Below are 23,125 nucleotides of genomic sequence, written 5' to 3'. Positions count from 1 at the left end.
TGAGATGATACGAATCATGCACATCACAACCAGGAAACTCTAAATTAAGGTTGATATGCCTGTGTCATGAGGCTGGAGATGTACTTCCGTTTCAAAGAAGTGTGTTTTGTTTTATTCACTCCAAAGACCTTTGGCTGCATCCAAAAGAAAGAAAAACAAGGTACACTAACAACTTTCCAAATCATTGAGCTCAAAACTGATAATCTGTACAATGTTATCTTTAATGCTATATTATCTGAAGCCTGTATTTGCAAAATAGGTCTCAGAACAAAGACCGAGGGGGTCAGCTTTTAAATGAAAGTTTGCAGATGCTTTTTAAAAAATACAAGTCAAACACACACACACACACACACACACACACACACTTAATGCAAAGTCTCAATTTGATTATATGGCAGGAGTTAAATAAATATAAGGCTGTCCTCTGAATCATATCATGAGAACTTACTAAAATATCTTTACTGATTTTCATTTTGAAATACATCATTTAGTGATTTATTCTTAAGTATTTTTCTTTAAGGCTTTTGTTTTCTTTTGTTTCCAGATTTTATCCTTTTTTAAGTTAAAATAATATATATAAAACTAAATGCTTCTTTTACCTAACAAAAACCTACTAAAATGCTGGCTTATGACTAAACTTCAAAACTGACACAAATTTAGGGCAAAAATAAATAAATAAATAAATGCATAAATAAAATAAAGGTACAATTTCCTGTACCTTGACCTAAAATATGGGACAAAGATCCTATTCTTTCTGAATTACAAGTTCAAAATGATACAATCTCTGTTGTGTAACTTTTATAAGTAAAAACTGATGAAATATTGAATTTCAAAACCCTCAGTAGTTGAGTTACAATTTTGCAAAAGCTGAACACAGGAAATGAAGAAAATATTTAATATCAGTGATATTTAATGAGATTTTGGGAGTTGTTATAAGGCACATACCATCATCTGCATCGGTGACGTTGAACACGAGAACAGTAGATCCTAGAGGTAGATTTTCCATGAGTGACGTGCTATAGGAATTCAAGCTGAAAACAGGTGGGTTATCATTGACATCCAGTATGTTGAAGTAAACTCTGATGGTGGTAAACTGTCCCCCACCGTCTTCAGCACGAACGGTGAGGATGTAATACTGCTGTGCTTCATAATCTAATACTCGAGTCAAATTAAAGACTCCAGTAACTGGATTCAGGAAAAATATGCCGTCTTCATCATCTTCACTCACAATGTATGTGATTTCTCCATTCACACCAGAGTCATCATCCGTAGCCAAAATGGCTGCCACCAAAGAACCTACCAAAAGGAAGAGGGAGTCTGAGTTCAAGGAGCAGGAGGAAGTAGGGACACACACAGAGATACCAGGCCCGTGTTTATATCGTCAACTGCTTTAACAAGAGAACCACTACGAAATTCTCGTGCACATAATATTCTTCAGATTTCTACAGTGTCCCTGAAACCAACACACCATATACTAATAAAACATGTATGTCATGCATTTACATGTTACATGTTTGCATGTGACATGTATGATATACGTAACATGTGTGTTCCATGTTTTATTATCAGTGGGTCTCAGGTAATAGTGTAAAAGTTCTGAGGGATTATCCAACTTCTGGTATTACTTTTCTACCTGATGCAATCAAAGTAAAAGTAATACAATGAATTCCACGTACACATGTGGACTCTACATTGTGCATTGTTCAGCTCATGTAGTCACAGCTGTATTTACGGCAAGAAATAAATGTGATCAGAATTTCATGGACATGAGCGACTTGTTGGAGGGAGAAAAGAAAAGACTGCAGGGGAAGGGAGACGTCTATAAATGTGTATTTCCTTTGTAGAGTATCATAAGCCTTATCACACAACTTCTTCCAAATGCAATTCATAATAAAATTTTAACTTTAGATAAGAATTTCTAACAATGTCAATGAAGCCTCACACACAACAGAAGCATGGCCCTGAGTGTTCAGATTCAATCACAGCATAAGATGTGCAGAGGCCAGATTCCGGTTAAAGTAGCATTATAGTTCAAGATTCAGGTTTAATATTTATTGAGCACCAACTTAGCCCTAAGCCCCAACCTAGTACACTCACACAGACTTTCTAAACTAATCATTACACTATTTCCGAATGGAATTATGGATTCCAGTTTATAGAAGAAACTGAAGCTAAGAGAAGTGAATTAATTTGTTTGTCCTGGGTCACTGAGCTACTAATTGTTCAAACTGTTAAGAACAGTTTTTCATGTGTTTCTCTTTGCTCTTTCTGAATTAAAAAAAAAAAAAGCACAATCACAGACATTTTTAAAGTGGTAAAAGAGCATCAAAACTGTGGTTGCCAAAAAATTAACACCCACGTCATAAATATTTTCTGAAACAGAAATATCTATAATTAGTAATCAGACAAATGGCTAACCTCATTCACTTTCAAAAAATCTAGCAATTTTCTTGGAAATTGTACCAGAGAAAGCTAATTACAAGATTCCCATCCCAGTGCGGATGTTTGTATAACTGGTAGCACGAGGTGAAGAAGAGGCACTCATGGAGCACAATGCTAATTGTAGTCAAAGGTGATTCCTGCGACAAGCACCAGGGACCTGCCACCTACCAGGAGCTGTGTCTTCAGGGATGTCAAAGGAGTACACTGGCCTGGAGAATCGGGGCGTGTGGTCATTCACGTCGCTGACCGTTATATTAATTCTCATGTCCGAGGACTGAAGGCCATCGTCAGCCCGAACCAACAAGGAGTATTTTGAGCGACGTTCCCGGTCCAACCGCCTGGTCGCAATCAGGTCCCCAGATTCAGGGTCGATGCGGAAGCTGTCATCAGCCCCACTGATGATGGCGTAGGTGACAAGAGCATTTGCACCCTGTGGAGAGAGAGAGGGCATTGAGTTCCTGGGTGCAGAGCAGGAAGAGCAGGGTCCTCAAGACCTCTGAGAGTGTGCAGGTGACACAGCGTGTCTCTGGCTTTCATTTCCTCTGATGCTGTACAATGTCAAATTGTACCTGCAGAGAAACTTCACTGTGGAGGCGAAGTATTTGCACATTGAAAATTACAAACACTGATGTAAGAAGTTAAATAGGACAGACAACTGGAAAGACATCCATACTCAAGCTACGGAAGATTGCAGACAGTTACAATATCCTCCTCTTGCCCAGGCAGCCCACAGATTCAGTGCAATTTCTAGTAAAATTCTAATGGTATTTTTTTGCACAGAAATAGAAAAATGAATTTAAATTCCTATGGAACCTCAAAGGTCTCCAAATAGCCAAAACACTGTTGAGAAAGAACAAAGGTAAGGCCCCATGCTTCCTGACTGAATCACTCTAGAGAGTCACTGATTAAGACTGCATGACAGACAACAGGCCAAGGTCAAGAGTAAGAAGCTCAGAAATACATCAGCTCATCTTTGACGACGGTGATGAGAATACACAAAAGGGAAAGACTAGTGTCTTCAACAAATGGTGCTGGGAAAACTGGCTTAAAAAGAATGAGCTGGAACCTGATCTCACCCTGCACATAGTCCAAGGGTCCAAATGGACACTTCTCTAAAGAAGACATAAAAATGGCCAACAGCTACGTTTACAGATGCTCAATGTCACCAATCATCGGGGAAATGCAAATCAGAACCACAGTAATATGTCACCTCAAGCCTGTGAAAGTGGCTTTTACCAAGAACAGAAGGCAGCAAACACGGACGGGGACAGGAGAAGCCAGAAGCCTCCTGCTTCGCGGGAACGCAGCACCACCCAGTTCTGCGGAAAGTGTGACGTGCCCTCCAAAAATTGCAAACGCAACCACCAGGAGATGGCAATCCCACTCCGGGTATTTATGCAGAAGAACTGAAATTACTATTTCAAAGAGATATTAGGACCCCATGTTCAGGGAACATGATTCACAGTCAGCAAGATTTACCAACAACCTAAATAGCCCTCAGTGGATGAGCAGATAGAGAATGAGCAGCACCCACATCGCTGAGGGGCACTTTTACAAATGAAGACCCAGGGTTCTGAGACGCTGGTTAACTTGTGCTCCAACTCTCAGCCTCGGGTGGATTTCAAACCTCCATGTGCCAGAATCAGCTCCTCTTCCTTCTCATCCAGCCGACCTGGGCAAGCACAGGCAAGTGCCAAATGCCCAGGACTTACAATAAGCACAAGAGAACAGAGAACAGAGAGGGAGGGTTCTGAGTTGCTCTTCTAAGGGAGATACATGCAGAGTGGAGCTAGCTGGGCTGCTAGAAGGGAAGCTTTGTCTAACAGACTGAGAACAATATGCAGGTGCAAGCAGAAGGCCAGAGAGAAGGAGAGTGAGGGGCTTGGCCAGCTCACTGAGGGGAGAGTTCTGATCTACAACAAAAGAAGAAAGTCTAAGTAAAATGTTAAGTTATGTATACTATTTGGAGAATCTCAAACATAACACAAACTGATTTGAATTCTAGGGCCAGGAAACCTGATCTTGTTTTAATTAGAGTCAACCTTTCAAGGACTGTTGACACGCAGAATGTGCTAGAGTGAGGGGAAGCCAAATAAAGGAGGCAGGGTACAGAATTTAGCTCAAGAGCTGACAATGCTTGCAATCCCAGGAGGCTGAGGGAAGAGGGTGGCAAGTTGAGGCCAGCTTCAGCAACTTAGTGTGACCCTGTCTCAAAATAAGAAAATAAAAAGGGCTGAGGGTGTAACTCAGTGGCAATCCATCTCCAGACTCCGAGTTCAGTCCCCAGTACCAAAGGAGAAAGAATCTGGGCCCCAGAGGTGGGGCCTCCACTTTCCCGAAGTTGGTGAAAACAGCGAATGGAACAGGTTTCAAGTCCCCGCTCTGTAGAGGGAACACAGGGGCAACGTCTCAGGCCTGTGATGTGAGTTATGACCCTCAAAACTATAAACCACCAACCAGGGAGCGGGAGGGTTAGTCATTAAGCTTTTACTAGGTGTTAAGCACTGCCCTGAGCACTTCACTTCAAGGGGACTAATTAAGGTAGCCCTACAGGCCAGCTGGTTATGAAAGCACCCTTCCTGTGCCCATTTTGAATACATGGAGACTGAGATGAAGGGATTTGAACCCAAGAAGTCTTGCTCTAGAATTTAGACGCAGCATAACACACAGGAGAAACTAGCAAGGTTACGTGATTACAAGATAAAGAAATAACAGTAACAGTTTTCCTTAATTCAAATTTCCACATATATTCCACTTATTTCTTTTAACAATCCTATGCAATGGCAAAGTGAAAGAGAAGAAAATGTTAAAAGAATCTTCAAATTACTTTGCTGGGAAGACTTAAGTCTTAAGAAGACTCTGAAGACATTTCAGGAATGGCATCTGCTCTGGTGCAGAGGAAGAAAGGAAGGCGAATTTTATTTGCGGTGCATTCAGTGATGGATGGAGAGATCTGTAGAAACTGCGATCTGGCAATTACAGATTGGGGAATGACATCTGAGAAAAGTATCTGAAGGTCACTGAATGGCAGTGTCCCCTGAAGTCACAGGGGCTGATGAGAGTTTGAGTTAGAATAAATGAGATAGGGACAGTGCATAGGCCTGAGCACAGACAGGTGGGTAGAGTGTGAGCAGGGAGAGGAGGGGCAGGGAGAGGAGGAGGGGTGGGAGGGGCAGGGAGAGGAGGAGAGGAGGGGTGGGAGGGGCAGGGAGAGGAGGAGGGGTGGGAGGGGCAGGGCAGGAGAGGCAGGGCAGGAGGGGCAGGGGAGGAGGGGCAGGGCAAGATGGCAGAGGAAGGGTGGGGCACATAGGCAAGGGCACAGATCCCCCACCACAGAGGTGAGGGGAAGCTCTCTAGGAGGGGTGGATTTTAGCAGAGTCTGAAATCAAGGAAATCTGGAGAATTAGGGAATTGGGCAGATTTGGAAACGGAGGATGCTAATGCCATAGAATTTTCACATCTATTTCTAAACACATTTCTATATTGTTGAAATATTGTTCTTCTTAGATATGTGAAACTATGCATATTATAATAAAAATATTGAGTTAAGTACATGCTGTTTAGGTTGAGAGGGATGCTCTGGGGCCTCACTTTTGGCCCTGTTACTTATCAGGTGCCTCCTGCCGGGCACATACTTGACCCTTACAGGCCTGTGTTTCCTCCCTGTACAATTGGGAGGGTACTATTACCTGCCTAATAGGGTCGCTGTGAAGATTAAATTAGCATCTATAAAAAATCTCTAGAACAATCCTTGAGAAACACTAAGTACAGGAAAGTGCTGGTTGTTATTTTTATTTTTTAAGTTTTTTATAAGAGAAATATTTGATGACTTAGAGTACTCTAAATGAACAAGTTAGATCAAAACACAATTGGAGTGTCTGCATATTCTGGGGAAAATATGGTTTCTGACATCCCCTTATGTGTAATTGTTGATCTTGACACCGAGTAACTAAGGTTGGTGTTGTTGACTTCGAAGCTACTTTCACTTAAATAGTTACCTAAAAATGTACCTTTTGCTATTAATAACATCCAGAAGTTTCCTTATTAAAATATTCAGATTAAGAACTTTCAAGAAGATTTTTAGGAAGAACTTGAACTGTGTTGCTCAGGATTATGAAGGTGAGCTGGAAGACTTCAGTCTCCATGACCTTCAAACGCAGGTCTCTCCTGGACTTCAAGGTCAAGCACATAAAGGGAAGACTTCTAATGGCCTTAGGCAAAAATATTCCTTCTTTCAAAATTTATGTTTAGTGGCATTTGTGATCTTTTTGTACCGCACTCCCAAAACCGGTCTTAAAATTTAATAAAGTGAATGTCTCAAAGCCCATTTTAATTTAATCATGGAATAACTGAGTTTAACACATTACCCACATTTATCTTGTATATTCAGGTGTATGTGAGTACATAACATATTTATTGTAATTTTATGGTTTAACAAAAACACTCGGTAAGAATTTAACACTGGTAATCTGACCACATTCTGTACCCTTGTTCCATTTGTCAAGGAATTCCACCATTGCAGTAGGCGGTGCAGGCATGGAAGCAGCCACTCACGTCTGACCTGCTGAATTCATACACACTTGGAATTTAGGGGAAAGCAAAGAAAAAAAAAACACATAAAGCTATGACACAAATGGCTTGATATTTAGAAATGCCCCATGTACAAAATGACTAAATAATAAATGATATTCTTGTGACAATTCTTTTGAAATAAAAGAAAGATCAGACATGCTGATTAAAACAATCTTTTCATATTCAAAATCAGCTGACATGGTGAAGTAATAGTACTAGTGCATGCCTGGAAACGTCTAGCCAAGAGTAATGATTTCATTAGGTCTTTTGAAAGTCTTATTTTTTAAAATATCCAAAATATGCCATATCAGCAACACAAGAAACAAATATCATGTTTCAGCTGCAGTGCAGTGGAAATAAAGATGTTTAAAAATACCCTACTCTCCGGAGAAACCACAGAGACAAAAGCACATGGAAGGAATTCTGAAGGTAAATAGCTCTAAATTCCACATGCACTTTACAACCTTAACCAGCATTTGAAAAACAAGTAGGGTACCATGAGACCATGTTTGATCATCCTGCCTCATTATGGGCATAATAATTCTGTTTATAAAAGGAAAACAGCGACTGACAGAGTCAGATGCTTGCAAACATGTGTATCTTGATCCAACACTTTTCAAATGATATTTAAATGAGAGTCAACATGTACAGGTTGCTTTCTAAAACTGGGATTCCTTTACACAGGCGTGTCCTTCAGCCTTTCTCAACTGCCCTGCAAGAGCTTGGATAGTCTATTAACACTCACATGGTAGGTTAAGCAATTAAGGAAACGACTACAGAGAACAAAAAACATATTGACACATAATGTGCAGATGACCTATATGATCTTAGTGTTGTAAAGAATTCCACTAAAGGGCTGGGATGTAGTTCAGTTGGTAGAGTGTTTGCCTCCTATGCACAAGGTTCTTGGTTTGATCCCTAGCACCACCAAAAAAAAAAAAAGAGAGAGAGAGAGAATTCCACTAAACATCCCAAGTCAATACACCGGATAGTGTCACATTTTAATACTAGCCACCAATTAAATGAAGCACCTTTTATTTCCTGTTCAGTCCTGTTCCAACTAGATGATAAAAACAAACAAAAAACAAACAAACAAACAAACAAAAAAACACGCAGAGATGATTGGGGAAGAGAGAAATCCTTTCAAAAACTTTTTTTGTTTGTTTTCTAGATTCAACTGAGAAATAAGAAGCTGAGAAGAGTGTAGAAATTAAGGTTTGTCTAAAAGCATTAATATTAGTTTATTCTAAATAATTCAAACAAAGAAAAAGGGCAACATTTCCAAATGCCATGGTAAGTCTAGGTACCCATGCTATTGTTAGAGTCTGTAAACAAGTCTGGATGGCACCTGGCGGAGTGGTTTGTGAAGTAACACCAGCAAGCCATTAAGTGTGGAGATTCCTTATTGGTTGACTGATGTATCTAGTTTATGCTAATTAGATAAGCTGTGTGGAATGTATAAATACTGCTCCTGTCCTGCAATAAACGGCTTCCACTCCTGCTGTATCAATCTACACAAGTTGTTCGTCACCCCCCGGTTATTTTGCTGCAGCTGGACTGCGGCATGCTATTTTGCAAAGGGCCAAAGAACTGTCAGTGCCTCATGTCAGAAGTCAAAATACTCAGTACTTATTAAACCTAAACCACCACTAAAAATTTAAGGGAGCACGTATTCAAGAAGGATAGCAGCCTAATGAGCTTCATCTCTAAAAACAGAATGGCCAAATATCACAAAAATGTCCCTCATGCCTTAAAGTTGTAGGTTCATCACCTTGTTCCCTTCCATCCTCTCCTTGCCTTCTACACACACACTCCCCCCCACACACACATGCATGCACCCATGCACACTCACACTCATTCGTACACAGGTACAGAAACATGCACACACCCCACACGTGCATGATCCGTACACACAGTCATGCACACAGACATATGGACACACAGACATGTGCATACACACGTCATGCACACACTCACACACTCACGCATACACATGTACAGACACGTGCACATACTCACACATGTGCAGATCCAGTTAGAAGGCTTTGCTGATCTGCAGGCCTTTGGACAGCCCCACTGCACACCCTTGCCCTTCCTTCTTTATAGCCTTACACTTTTCTGTCCCTTACCTCACTCTGTCTCACTCCAAATGTGCGATTTGTGTGTCCTGGATTCATCACTCTGCATTCAGTAGTCTTTCAAACTGGGGTGTCTAAGTGAAAACACCTGCCTAGATGCCGAGGCGTTTTAAAATGTAAAAAGCAACTCTCAATAGAAATAAAATAAAATAAACTCAAACCCGTGTGGGATCATGACTGGGTAGAGGCCTAAAACTGTCCCACTGCCTCAAATCTTATGCTAACTATCAACATATCTTAAGAGACAAATTAGACAGCAGCGTGAGCACGCACACCTTATCGCACACACTGAAGTCACTTAACAGGCAAGAAAATTAACACACACAGCACTGAGCTTCTATTAACACTTATTTGTACTCTTGAAAGGAAAAAAAGAGGGAGAGAAATAAAAATATAACAGCTAAGATACTGGTATTGGAAAGGCTGAATGTTCCATCTCCTAAGTTGAGAAAGCAGTGTAATGATTAAAAACAACAAAAGTTCTGAATTACAATTTCATTTGTCATTCAGTATAAATTGTGTTGAATAACCCCATTCTATTTAAAGTATTTTATGGAATAAATAGCATTCCTTTAAAATACATATTAAAATTAACAGGGTTACTGCTTTATTTTTCTGAAGTGATAAGAATAAATTACTTCAATTAAATGAGTTTCATTTGCTAATTCTACAGCAAATATAACCAATGAAATAACCATTATAATTACAATTATTCCATGTGGATTGTCTTACGTCAATTATATGAACTTTTTTATTGTTATTGTTATTGCTATTTTCAAATTAAAGTTGATGAAATTTTATGAATTTATATATCCAAATATATTTTATCAATGATAAGTTTTAAGAAAACGTATTTGCTAAATCACAGCAATGATATTACATATATATCAGTAATAGAAATGTTCAGTAATATGACTCTTTCCATGATAGGATTTGGACGAAATGTGGGCTTTTCTCCATATATAATTGAATAATAGGTAGTAAACACAAATCCTTTCTAATGGAGAACTATAATTATCTAAATGTCTGTGCTTTATTCTTTTCCCTTTTACTATTTAGATTTTGGAGAAATTTATAAATGACTAAGACATTATGTATTTGTATTGGCTGCTAATATTAGTCTGTAATGTATTCACTCGTTTAAAGTGAAAGAAATAAATTTATGAAGAGCAGACTCAAGCTAAATATCAAGCTGTCAGCTCCCCTTGGAGCACGGGGGAGGGCCGGAGGCCCAGCCCTGTGGCGGGAGTGGCTGTGGGGGACATGAAGGTTCTGCTGTGTTGGAAAGGGATCCCGCTTTACTCAGCTGGGAGATTAGGGAAACCCTTTTCCCAGCAACAGAAGCAGCCACGCAATGCATTTACTTTATGGGGAAAAAATATAAATATACAAATTGTATAAGTTCCCAGACCATTTGGAGCATGCTAACTTACATGGCTAACTGCAAAATGTACAGAAGATAATAACCTAAATTGTGCCCCTAAACTTCACACTCAGCACTGGACATAAAATTTCTGTTTATTGAAGAAATTGAAATTCATTAACTTGTTTGTATAATATCCTTAAAACGCACATTATGTAATTTGTTTTAAATGTATATGTAGTACATACACATATGTGAAAGCTGAGCAGGACTGAAGGGTATCTTTAAAACTTTGTGAGTTAAAGTTTTCACTTTTTTGCAATTACAAATAAAGTAAAAATCAATCTTCGGCTGCCACCAGATAGTAAATTTGAATGACAGAGGCATAAAAATGAAGATTATTTTTAGATCCTTTCTTTTTTTGAGAAGCAAAATAATCTGGCTAAGAAATCTCAAATGCAACCAGCAATTAACTAAGTTATGAACTGCTGATCAATGGAAAATCACCTCCTGATAGATTCTGTCTTGACAGTCTTATATCACATTTCAAATATGATCTAACCAATGTTCATTGGGAAGGAGCACCCGATGCAAAACCTTAATTACAATGTAGTCAAGCTGTTGATATGTATTTGGAATTTGATAAATTGCTACCATCCTGTGTTGCAAAAATTCAGAGACTTGCTCCAAGCTACCTCATCAGCATCCATGGCTGTTAGCTGCATAATCTTGGAGCCATCCCCGATGTTCTCCTCCACGGTGAGATCCAGCATGTCTGTTGGAAATATTGGTGGATTGTCATTGATATCTTGAAGGGTTATTTCTACCTGCAGAGAGAGAGGAGAGAGAGGAACAATGCATGAGGGTCCCGTGTGTCTAAAAGATACCAGTTAAAGCACACACCCAGAATCCATACCATAGGCCCCGAGCATGAATCAGAACCTGTGTGTTCAGCATCCCAAGTAAAACAGGCCCCTAGGGAAAGTTGTGAAATATTTATAGAAAACACAGTCAAGCGAAGATCATTTGACCTGTTGGTAGCAATTAATTTTACATCATCACCATGAAGCTTACACTAGAGAAGGCCCACTGATCAAATGTCATTTTAATCCCCAGTGAAGAACTATTAAGTCTTGGGACCATCTGTCATTCAACCATTAATCTTGCCTGACACAGTTGAGGTGGTGGAAATTTTCTTCCTGAAATGTTTACATATTACCAACTGATGTCTAGGGAAAAATAAGACGTGCACATGTTGTTTTAAAAAACACTGAAAATGTTCCCCTTTAAAGTCAACCCTCAGCTTTGGGGCGATGAAAAATACATATATCTCTCTATCTCTACTCCTATCAGCACTTCTTCTTGGTGATAAAAATCAAGCAATCATTCCTTTCAGACCCCTGTTTGCATAGGTTGCAAATATTGACAGCCCTGTATGAAAGATCCTGGCCAGTGATATGTGTTCTCTACATAAGAAAACTGTTTAAGGAAAGGATTCATGAAGTCTAAATTATAACTTCAAACCATGTGTTTCGTTTTTTGAGCTAGGTGCTAAAAACTGAAGTTCTGATAAGAAAGGGGAAAGCCAACTGGTAATAAAGGGAAACCTCCCCAGTTGGACCACAGAACCGAGTCAGGAATAGAACCGTCCACCCAGGCAGCAAGTTCAGAACGAGGATGGAACGCTGTCCTTACAGCTAGGCCGGGCTGCCTTGGGTACAGGCGTGATGAGGGTGACCTGGGACAGGGAGATCAGAGGAATTCTGGATTCTCCCTTCCTAGGGGGGTGGAGCACGGCAGAAGGGAGAAGGATGACAGGTAGAAGTGTCACTGCAATCTGACTAGACAGGAGAGGGAGATCAAGACAAGCTAGACAAGGATGAGCAGAGCCCAAAGAGAAAACTCAGCCACACAGGAACCTAAGTGTAATGATCACTCTGCAGCCAGCCCCGCCTCCTAGGAGGGTTTGAACCTGGCCTGGGATCAGAGCAGGGGCTCCTGTGAGTTCAGTGACTGACGGGCAGCCTCAGCAATTAGGATGCTGCCACGCCTCCTTCCATACCCCCAGGAAGGACCCATGGTGACCACAACCACAGCTGGCTTCCTGGCAGGCTTAGGATGGATAACCTGGTGTTCAAATTCTGGTTTCTCACTTATAGATGAGTGAACTTGGACATCTAATTTCTCATAGCTCAGTCCTCTGTCCTAAGTCAGGGCAATGGTACATGTCTCCAAACATTTTGTGAAGACAACGTGGGTGATGGAAGTGCTGCTCCGCACAGTCTTTGGCATAGAGGGAAGTGCTCCATGAAAAGTCAAGATCCTGGTTTTCAGGCTGTCAAGACAGACCCAGGAGCTTTGTGGGGCCAGGGAGAGGCTCCTAGAAAAGGAGTTCACACTACCCAGATCCCATCGAAACGATCACTTCTGGGATATGAGGAAGGTTTACCAAGTACTCATGAAGAAAGAGCTTTGAAATACACACACACACACACACACACACATATTCATGTATTTCAAAAGGTCCAATGTGATGGTCATCCAAGAATGAAACTGTTAGTATGCTTCAGAAATCAGTAAATATATTTACATTACACATGTGCAAATTTTCATATATGTAGGCATAATCCTTAAATGAATGAAGAAAGAAATGAAGAATAACATAAACTGATCTGAACGGCTCATAAGTCAATTCTGAATTTTAAGTTCAATATAATATTTTTAAAGTCTAAATTGTCTTTCATCTATAATTTAAAACTTATCCTATTTGGAAAACAACACACCCACCTCGTGTACGCTTGTGTGTGTGTGTGTGTGTGTGTATGTGTGTGATTGTGTGAATGTTATGTGAGAGGCTGAGCATATGTTAGTATGTATTTATGTGAGTGGTATTGTGAAAGTGTATGTATATGTCAGTATGAATGTTCAGAGAAGAATAGTTCATTGAAATGAATAAGAATCAAGTTTGAGATTAATTAAATATATCAGGCATTTCAGGACTATAAACAAGATAAAATTGGGTATAACTCATTTCTCATGTAAATGGTGTGCGTACGAATTGCACTACCCCTGCCAATATTTAACAAAACAGCTGACCTACGTATTAGACCTTGCTTTAGGTTACTCATCTGTGTACTTACACGCACGTGAGCACACACAAGAGCCCTCTGAGGTAAGCACTATCATCTTCCCACTTGAGAGCTGAATCCATGGAGGTGCAGAGCTTGTAACCCTCTAAGTTACAGAGCTAGGTAGTCACAAGGCGAGACAGCTGTAGGGGAATGCAAACCTATCTCATGTTTGTTTGTATGTGTCCAGTAAATACAACAACCAATATTTGAAAAATATATGTCACACCTATATGTATGTATTTCCACAAATGCACATAGTATTCCCTTCTGGGATCTGAATTGCTTTGATGTGCACACTGGTGCCAGTGTTTATTCATTCACTATCTTATAAATGGGTCATATGATAAGCATGTTAGTCACTAAAAATACAGAACAAATTAGGACATGTCACCATTCCTTGCAGGCAACAGGTGAAATATGTTAACAGAAATATGAACAAGTAGAGGCATTTATGTTACCCCTGGAAAACGCTCTGCTGACCCCTTGATTCCAGGACCTTTGCTCCCCACACTACGCCCTCTCTGAGCTTCCTGCCCCTGGACCAGGGCGGTTACCTTCTCTCCTGACATCTATAGATCCTAGCCTGTGTGGCTTGTTCTCTTGATCTGAGGCAAACCAGTACTGGGCCCTGTTTGGACAAGGACATGGTGGGGTTTATTTTGAAATGCTATCGTATAAAAGAGAGGAATCAAATATTAAAAGTTTAGAGAAGATATCCAGAAACGATACTTAAGCATTATAATTTTTAAAGACTTCTTTCCTTTGAACCAATTAGATCCCTTTAAAGAATGCAGAAAATGGTGATTAGTGGTTTGCTTTAAAATTCTGGAAAGCTGGGGTTGGGGATGTGGCTCAAGGGGTAATGTGCTCGCCTGGAATGCGCGGGGCGTTGGGTTCGATCCTCAGCACCACATAAAAATAAAATAAAGATGTTGTGTCCACCAAAAACTGAAAAATAAATATTAAAAAAATTCTCTCTCTCTCCTCTCTCTCTCTCTTGAAAAAAATATTCTGAAAAGCTTAAGCAGCTTATTATATTATTCCTGAACCAAAAAAGTGAATGTTGTAAAATGCATTCCATTCTTTAAAAGACAAGCCAAGCACTACCACCTGGCTGAGCCCTCGGTGCTAGCGGTGTCCGCTTAGTTTGGGAAACATATGTTGACATCTGTTTAGATCTGAAGTAAGTAACATAATTGCATTTGATCAGTTGGCAGAAACGAAGATCCCAGTTTGAACTCAGAAGCTCCTCTTCAGTGGCTGTTAAGCTGGGAGCTTCAGCACTTACATTTTCAAGGTACCAATTCCGAACATTTGTGAAAACTGGCCTTCCAAGATGGAGGAAACACCCTGTTAAGAGGAGACACTGCATGTTTCATGCACAACCATCAGAAATTGACCTATGTGCTGGAACATTTGGGCCTCAAGGAACATACGGCGTTTGCCTATTATAACAAAGGCAGTTGGTAGGTTTGTGGTTGACTTATTCCTCATAAATATGTCAGCTGGTGACAGGATGAACCGTGGTAGTGTGCGTGGCCACCACTCCTGTTACCATGTAGGGACTTCTAGAATAATGACTTTCTGGGTGGAGACACCTGATCCTTAGGAACTGAAACCTTGGTGAACAAAATTGTTACATACGGGGACAAAAATATGACAGATTAAAGGAGCTAACGACCAATTAGTTTAAAATGAGTTGCCTTTCAGTAGTTTCATAGACAAAAATTGAATTGAAAATATGACATTTAATATTGTTACCAAACTTCTTCAAACTAAAAGAATACAGTCCCCATTATTTAACTTGCAAAATAATCAAATGCACATTTAAAAACCACAAATATTATGGGGCAAATAGCTGCTATGAAATGAATACAGTATGTTATCTTCTTTTGGTTGTTTCTGGTTTTTGTGTCCAACTCTTTATTTTGCACTGCATCAACCACGATATTATCTCTTGGAGAATTATTTTAAAAATTTTAAGTGAAATGATCACCATGAAATTACATGATAAATGACCAAACTTAGTTAAAACCAGTAATCATTAAACCATTACATATGTGTGGATCTAGCTATAAAACATGGTATTTCCCTGACTTAAATAGACATTGTGAAAGAAATATATTATATTCATGTTTTAAGGAATCGACTAAAACAGCAAGATCCATTATGAGCTCATTTCCCAGTTAATAAACCTGTAATTAAATGGTGGTCACTGGCACAACCACAATTAAAAACATATTCTTAAATGTATAACCTCTCTGTAAGCTAAGTAAAATCGTTCTTAATGAATCAGGATAAACCAAAAAAATCTGAAACACAGTTTTAATTTATGACTTTCCATCAACCTATATAAAATAGTTCTCAGTACATATAAAAATTGATCTTCGGGGTGGGGGAGGGGTCATAGGAATCATAGTATACCAAAAGCTCAGAAGTCCATTCACTTGCAAGGAGAAGTATTAATGTTTTTAAAGAAATCTTAAATGTCATCATGTTTATGTCCTTTATTTTGCAGAGAATCAGAACCAAGGTATTGAAATCCACATGATTTATCTAAGAAAAATGTCGTGGGCCTCCTAACTCAAACCCACCTAACTTCTCAGAGACCCACAAGCCCAAGGCTCACGTGGAGCAAGAAGCCTAAGATCATGGTCCTCTGAGCGCTGCACGAAGAGCCTGGTCATTCACACAGATTCAATGTCAAGAAGAAATTATTTTTGAAGAAATTAATATTTGATGGGCTACTTGGCAAATATTATTTTATACACATTGTGGCCCATTTTTAAGATCTTTTCAATACGTACATTAAAGGAAGAGAATCCATGAGGATTTGTCCTGCCAACATCACTAGAAGACTTAATCACTCAGCTGAAAGAAAGGTCACAGGCATATATGACAGATAGGAAACTTAGATGTTCTGTAGATATAAGTAAAAGTGGTTGCTTTAAAAATGTCGACAAGATTTTCTTTTTAATTTTAAATGGCTCAATATTCATAAATATTTATTTCACAAATGACTAAAATACAAATAACTAGTGGGATACACAGAAAGTACACAAGTTATGAAAGACTCAAGTGCTAGATTGATTATATGCCTGGCACGTACCTTACCTCTTAGAGATATTTTGATGTTTAAAGCAAATCCCGGTTGTTTTTATATTTGTACTACAGTCACCTGTTCTGCAAATGTGATATTAAGACAGAAATGCTCCTGGCATGGAAAGAGCATACTAATCAAAGTAGTCCTCTGCTACAATTTTTAGAAGCAATTTGACCCTATTGATTTCCCGGGCTGTGTATGTCCCTCACGCCATCATATAGAATCTTTTTGCTATTAAACACTACTTTATGATAATCCAATAACTTCATACTCAGAGGGATGACTTGAGTTTCAGAAAAATATCTGTGTTTGGTTTAGAAACTGTCCAAGTTGAGAGATTAGGATGTCAGGTCGTGAGCAGTTCCCATCCCACGTCAACAGCCCTTGCTAAGCACCCGACCACAGGCAAAGAAGAATGAGCTCATCCACATGTTCATTACCCTCACAGGCCTTCATCACATCTGTGATGTCACGCCAATGACACTGTGTTAATGAGGCCCTCATTTATGTCAGGCAGGCACTACTGAAATTCAGGAAGGAAAATCGTCTCATCTGACACTCAAAACGATTTTTACTTCACCAGCATGAAGTAAGGTGTTGTAAATGTACTTAATTTTCTGTTTGAAGGCTCAAGTGAGGGGTGGAAAGCAAATTAACCCAAGTGCAGTGCACGTCAGGGTCGGTACACTGGAGCGGTCGCTTCCTTTGGCCCTGGAAAGGAAAACCCCACCTTTCCTGCCTGAGATGCCACTGGTGTGCGGCTTGAGTTTGGCCACAGAGCACAGGCTCAGCCCTGGGGACAGCCCAGAAGCTCTGAATCAAGTGATGTGTGCAAAGACGCACTCTGCCTTGACCTTGGACTTTGGGATCAAGAGAGTGACACTTATTAAACAAAGACATCAGGATGGAAATATTGGAACAACAGCTTCAAATCAACGGTCAAATTTGGATTTAAAAGGTTTGACAATGATCTTCACACACTGTCTTTTCCAATGAAGCCAAACACTACATGATTTATTTAATTCAGTGGGATCCACACATTTTGTATGCTGTATGGGCTCCCACTAACAAAACTTTATTTACTCAATTCATGTCAAAACCTATGAGTGCTGGGATTACAGACAAAAGATCTCGTCAGCGGAAACTTTGACATTCTACATTAGTTCTGTTTTGTAAAAGAACAAGCCACATAATTTCATTTGTTAGAACATATGTCTGACTCCAATTTAAATTTTTAAGTTTAGAGTTAAGTCCAGTCTAGGGAAAAGAAAATTCAGCACCTCTTTGCACTACCATGTGTGAATACTCGCATTTCTTAGCAATGCAGAGCTGGGTGTCTGGGCAGGGTCGGTGCCAGTGCTGCATACCTCCCTCCGTTGGGTTCTTCATTTCTTTCCCTATTATGGGTGACCACTGGGAATCCTGCTGCCATGAGTCTGGGTGAAATATTTCACTGCATCCAGAACACTTCATCCTGCAGCAGAGCCAAAATCTATTATGGTTTCCAAGTGACTCATATTTTAGTTATGAGAAGGCCCTAACAAAGAACAGTTTACATTTAAATGCCCTAAATGTCAAGAATGTAATGTTTGGACTTTGGAGGTATGCAAGGTCTGATCTTACCCTGTGAAGAATGGTTTTAGGTATGTATTTCTTCATGATGTATAACCGACCTAATTCAAGAGCCTGCAGTGGCTGTAGTAACTGCACTATCTCATCTTCATGGTATCACTGAAATATTGAAGAAAATGGGAGAAATCAAACGTTAGAGGGAAAACAAACTATGACTTCATTCTATGAAAGAATGATAGGGGTTAGATGTGACCTATCAGGGAAGGCCAATAGGGCCACTACTGCTATTTGAATGAACCACAAATTGTTGTGAACACTATCTCTTGGAGGCCCAAACTCAACTGAAGTTCAGGGATCTTCATAAACTTAGGTATATTTGTCCTTAGAATGAAAAGAAAAAATGAATAAGCAAAGCATTTCACTAGAAAATGAACATTTAAATGCTATCTCACGTATATTAATACTATTTTACTATGTTGTTGTATTGGAAACACTTTAGTAAAAGAAACAATATAATAAAAATATCTGATGAAACAATATTTAATTTGAAAATTAAAATACTTCTCTTTGGGGGATTTTAGTCTAATAAGAGCATTTTTGTCTTTTCAAAGTTTATATGCTAAATTGAAATTAAGTTACATGTAATTTAGATATCTGTCCATTATACTTAATACAAAGATGTACTTTTACACTCTAAGTATTTTTTCATTATTAGCAATGAAAGAAGCATGCACACTTTAGATTCCTTTTAGTTTCACTTTTAAAGGCAAAGGGGGAAACGCATAATGAGTTTTAAAACAGAACATATTTCTCATATAAGCTGCATGGATGTAACTGTGCCCAATTATATTTTTCAAACAAAAGCAATTACGCTAATCTCTCACCACAAAAAACTCCTCTAGCAGTCAGCAGCATATGTTCTTGGGATTTCAACGCATTTCTTACTAGGAAAGAAATGTATGAGTAACAGGAAGGCTTGGAGAGTAGCCAGAAATGACAGGGATGGATACAAGAGCGGATAGGACATGGTTAACTCCACTAGTGAAGCGAAATGCTTTCCATAACTCACTAAATGTGTGGTGACATAATAAAAAGCTAGTGTTGTTGTGCTTTCAATATTGTTCAAATTAGAACCAAATAAGGATTTCTTTTAAGGCCAAGGCAATCATGTGTAAGCACTTCAACTTTTCCTGAAATCAATACCGCATAATTTCTGCATTTGAACAGATTCTTAAGGACGCCCCAAAGTAAATGCAGAATAAAAGATCAAGTTAAAATATGTGTGGTTTTGCATGTAAACCTTATGGAAATTTTTATACTATTCTTCAAAAAAAACACACAGTCAAAGCATCCTGGGTGCACTTTCAATAGATGTTCATCTGAAGGTGGTAGACACTTATCAAGGGGAATGTTTAACGAAAAGTAAACAACAATATTTCATCCATCAATGTTTTCTTCATTTTTTTCCTAGCTTAATAGATACTGGAGATGATGAAATAGAGAAAGCTCTATTAAGACTGCTGAAAACAGACGAGTTGCTTGACTTGTACTAAAGCTAAGGCTGAGATAGATTGGATTATTGGCCGTAGTCTGCCCCTCCCTTGGAGCACCTGCAGGGTGCCTCCCACTCAAGGTGGAGGGTCCTCCCTGTCTCTTGACTTGGAACTCACCCAAGACACATGCTTTGGATATAGAAATATGACAAAGTAGAGGCCTGAAATGTGTTTGCTGTGTACCTCTGTCACGATCATTAAAACAATATGGCCCTGCTAGCCCACTAGTTCCAGAAAGAGGACCATGGGTTTTTAGTTCAGGAATCCCAGCTGAAAAATTGGCAGCCCAAATCAGAGCTCCCCAGTGACACCTGAGCCTAGAGCTTCCTGATGGTGATACCTCAGTGCACCTGTTCCCTTGAGGGACTTTGAGACATTGTGGCTCTTTATTACGTAATATTATCGAGGAAATATCGAACACGTACACAGGCCGCAGGGATGCATTCATTAACCCAATATCTTATGTAATGTTTATGTTTTAGATAACGAATTACTGCTCTAAAGTAAGAGTCACAACAAGGGGGGACAGTTTATCTACACCCTCGGTGGTGTGCCTGTGGGTTAAGTTCCCTCACCCTGAACCTCCCCTTCCCACTTCCCACTTCCCAAGTCACCTCTCCTATCTGTCCAATTCAAAACAGGGCACATGGAGCCCGACCCACACAGTGCCAAGATTAGCAGCCAGTGGGAATAACTGACCCAAGAAGAACCAATCAGAGGCTGTGTTAAGTGTCTTTCTAAAGAGCAGAAAATGATGAAGAGGTGGGGAAGTCCTGTCCCCGGAACTGAGAGCTCTAAACCATGAGCCAGAATAGAAACCTTCCTCCCTTAAGTTGTTTATGTCAGGTATTTTGGTCACAGCAACCAAAACATGACTAATAGAATTGCTTCTATTCTCTTATACTTTTAAACTACCATGTCAAACTTTAAAATCTCATTGTAGAGTTTTTGGTCTTTTTTAAGTCTCAAACTATGCCGTAGTGGCGGGCATCCTAACTTGGTTGTGGCCCTCATCATCACTATAACAGATTTCATTTACGTGAAAATGCACATACATGTTCATCCATCAAAATTAATGAATGCCACTTTTATTGGATCTAAAAGGTAAAATCTGTCTTCTGAGAAAGTCTTAAACTCATGTGACAGAATAAAAACTTTTTAAAGTGCTCTGTGCATTAATTACCTTCAGAAATTCTATTTCAGCAAACTCAGAAGGCTTCTCTTAGAAGTTTCAAACAAGGAAAATTTAGATTTGCTTCTAGTGTAATGCCTAGCATAGAGTCAGCACTTGCTGTATGCCTCCTGGAGGATTTAAAAGCCGATTGGCCACTGCACTAGTACATTTTATTGTTATACACACACAAATAACGAGCAGCGGAGAAGAGCTGGAGTAAACCGCCAAGTGGTAAAACCATCTCAAGTAATGAAAATCCTAAGAATAAACCCTGGGTGAAGAGAAAACTAGCAGGAGGAAAAAAAATCTAAATGTCAAAAGTAAAGAAACAAACAATAAAGAAATTTATTATTTTTTTAAAAGGTGTTTCCACATGGGATGCTATTTTTTTAACCTAATTCTCATTGCTGAAGCCTCTGAACTAAAGTTTTTAGTGGAAAAACTGTATGGCAAAAATCATATACATTTTTAAAAATATTTCACTTTGAAGAAATCTTTCAATGGTTAAAAAAGTTTACTCTCCTGATAGAAATAAAAAATGGTGCAGAATCAGATACAACACCTTTGGGCTTATGCAAAACATGAAGTTAGAGTCATGGAAAAGACCAGGTTAGTTTAAAATGTTTATTGACTACTTTGAAGTAACATGGTTGACTTGTGGTCCAATACGTTCCTACTCTTTCTCGATATGTTCTTGTGCCTACCTCACCACCAGTAGGATGACATCAATGGATGATTCTTTTTTTTGCATTGGGGATTGAATGCAAGGGAACTTAACTACCAAGCGATATTCCCAGCAACCCCCCATCATTTTATTAGAGACAGGGTCTCACTAAGTTGGTTAGGGCCTCACTGACTTTGAACTCACAATCCCTATGAGCCATGGGATTATTGTCATGTGCCACTGCACCTGGCAGCAAACACATTTTTAAAAAAGAAATAAAACAAGGGTGCTGGGGTTGTGGATCAGTGGTGGAGCACTCTTCTCACAGGTACGAGGCCCTGGGTTTGATTCTCAGCACCATATAAAAATAAATAAATAACATAAAGTTTTTGTGTCCAACTACAACTACAAAAAATAAATATTTAATTAAAAATGAAGCATCTCTTATCACTTATCCTGGTGTTTCCAAGGCAAAATCAGGAACTCACTTTTCCTGATGTTATGGTTGAAATGTACTTTTATGCATGCTTGCAGAATTATAATTTCAATTTAAGGAGTGTATATCAGCATTTTTGATAAACAAGAAGTTTCCAGAATTAATTATTCAAAGAGAAAAAACTGTTATTTCTTATTTAAATGTTCTTATTGAAGAAGAGTATTAAGGAATGAATTAATCTATTGAACAAGAATTCATTGATCTTTCACTATATCTCAGGCCTTTGCTTGCTGCTTAGAATATAAAAACTCAATCAGAGCCAATTCTAAGTGTTCAGATTTACTATCTTGTAATACCCATCACTTAAACCAAAATTCTAGTACAGGTTGCAGTGGTAGGAATCTATCTAGATTCATTAGGAAAACACACACACACACACACACACAGAGAGAGAGAGAGAGAGAGGCAATAAAAGACTGACCCTTTGGACTTAATCAAAATATAAAACTTTTTTGCATCAAAGAAAAACATTAAGTAAGTGAAAAAAAACCCTACAGAATGGGAAAATAAATTTGTAAATCAAGTGTTGAACAGGGACTTATATCCAGGCTCCATAAAGAATTTTCACAATTCAAGAATAAAAAGTAAATAACCCAATTTAGAAAGATGGAAAGAATGTGAACAGACTTTTCTCCAAAGAGGACATATGAATGGATAGAGAACACATGAAAGATGTTCAAACCATTAGTTAATAAGGATCTGAACATCAAAATCAATGAATGAATAGTTATAATCCAAAAGACAGATGACAGCAATGTTGGAGAGGATTTGAGAAACCTGGTAGCCTCACCAGGGTCTGCTGTTCTGGGAAGCAGTTGGCTGCTCTTCCACAAGGTCCATGTGGCTATCATGTGACCAACAGTTCCTCCCTACACATTCCTATGAAAACCAGCAAACCCAGGGCATAGCTTAATGAC

The 23,125-nt window shown here is 39.1% G+C and overlaps 1 protein-coding gene across 1 annotated transcript in view; it reads right to left on the bottom strand.

Moving 5' to 3' along the window:
- Positions 1 to 23,125, bottom strand: part of Fat4 (FAT atypical cadherin 4) — a 153,723-nt gene that overhangs the window by 72,959 nt on the left and 57,639 nt on the right. The window contains exons 2-4 of the mRNA XM_046460489.2: positions 11,211 to 11,342; positions 2,611 to 2,872; positions 946 to 1,296 (exon numbers count right to left, since the gene is read on the bottom strand). Coding sequence (XP_046316445.1) covers positions 946 to 1,296; positions 2,611 to 2,872; positions 11,211 to 11,342 — 745 coding nt within the window. The remainder of the gene's footprint in view (positions 1 to 945; positions 1,297 to 2,610; positions 2,873 to 11,210; positions 11,343 to 23,125) is intronic.

The sequence above is a fragment of the Marmota monax genome, unplaced genomic scaffold (genome assembly GCF_021218885.2).
Source record: "Marmota monax isolate L192 unplaced genomic scaffold, Marmota_monax_Labrador192_F-V1.1 WCK01_AAM20220418_F8-fsc00329, whole genome shotgun sequence".
Taxonomy (NCBI): Eukaryota; Metazoa; Chordata; class Mammalia; order Rodentia; family Sciuridae; genus Marmota; species Marmota monax.
Note: the sequence above shows the minus strand (reverse complement) of the source record. Positions and strands in the feature narration are given on the sequence as shown.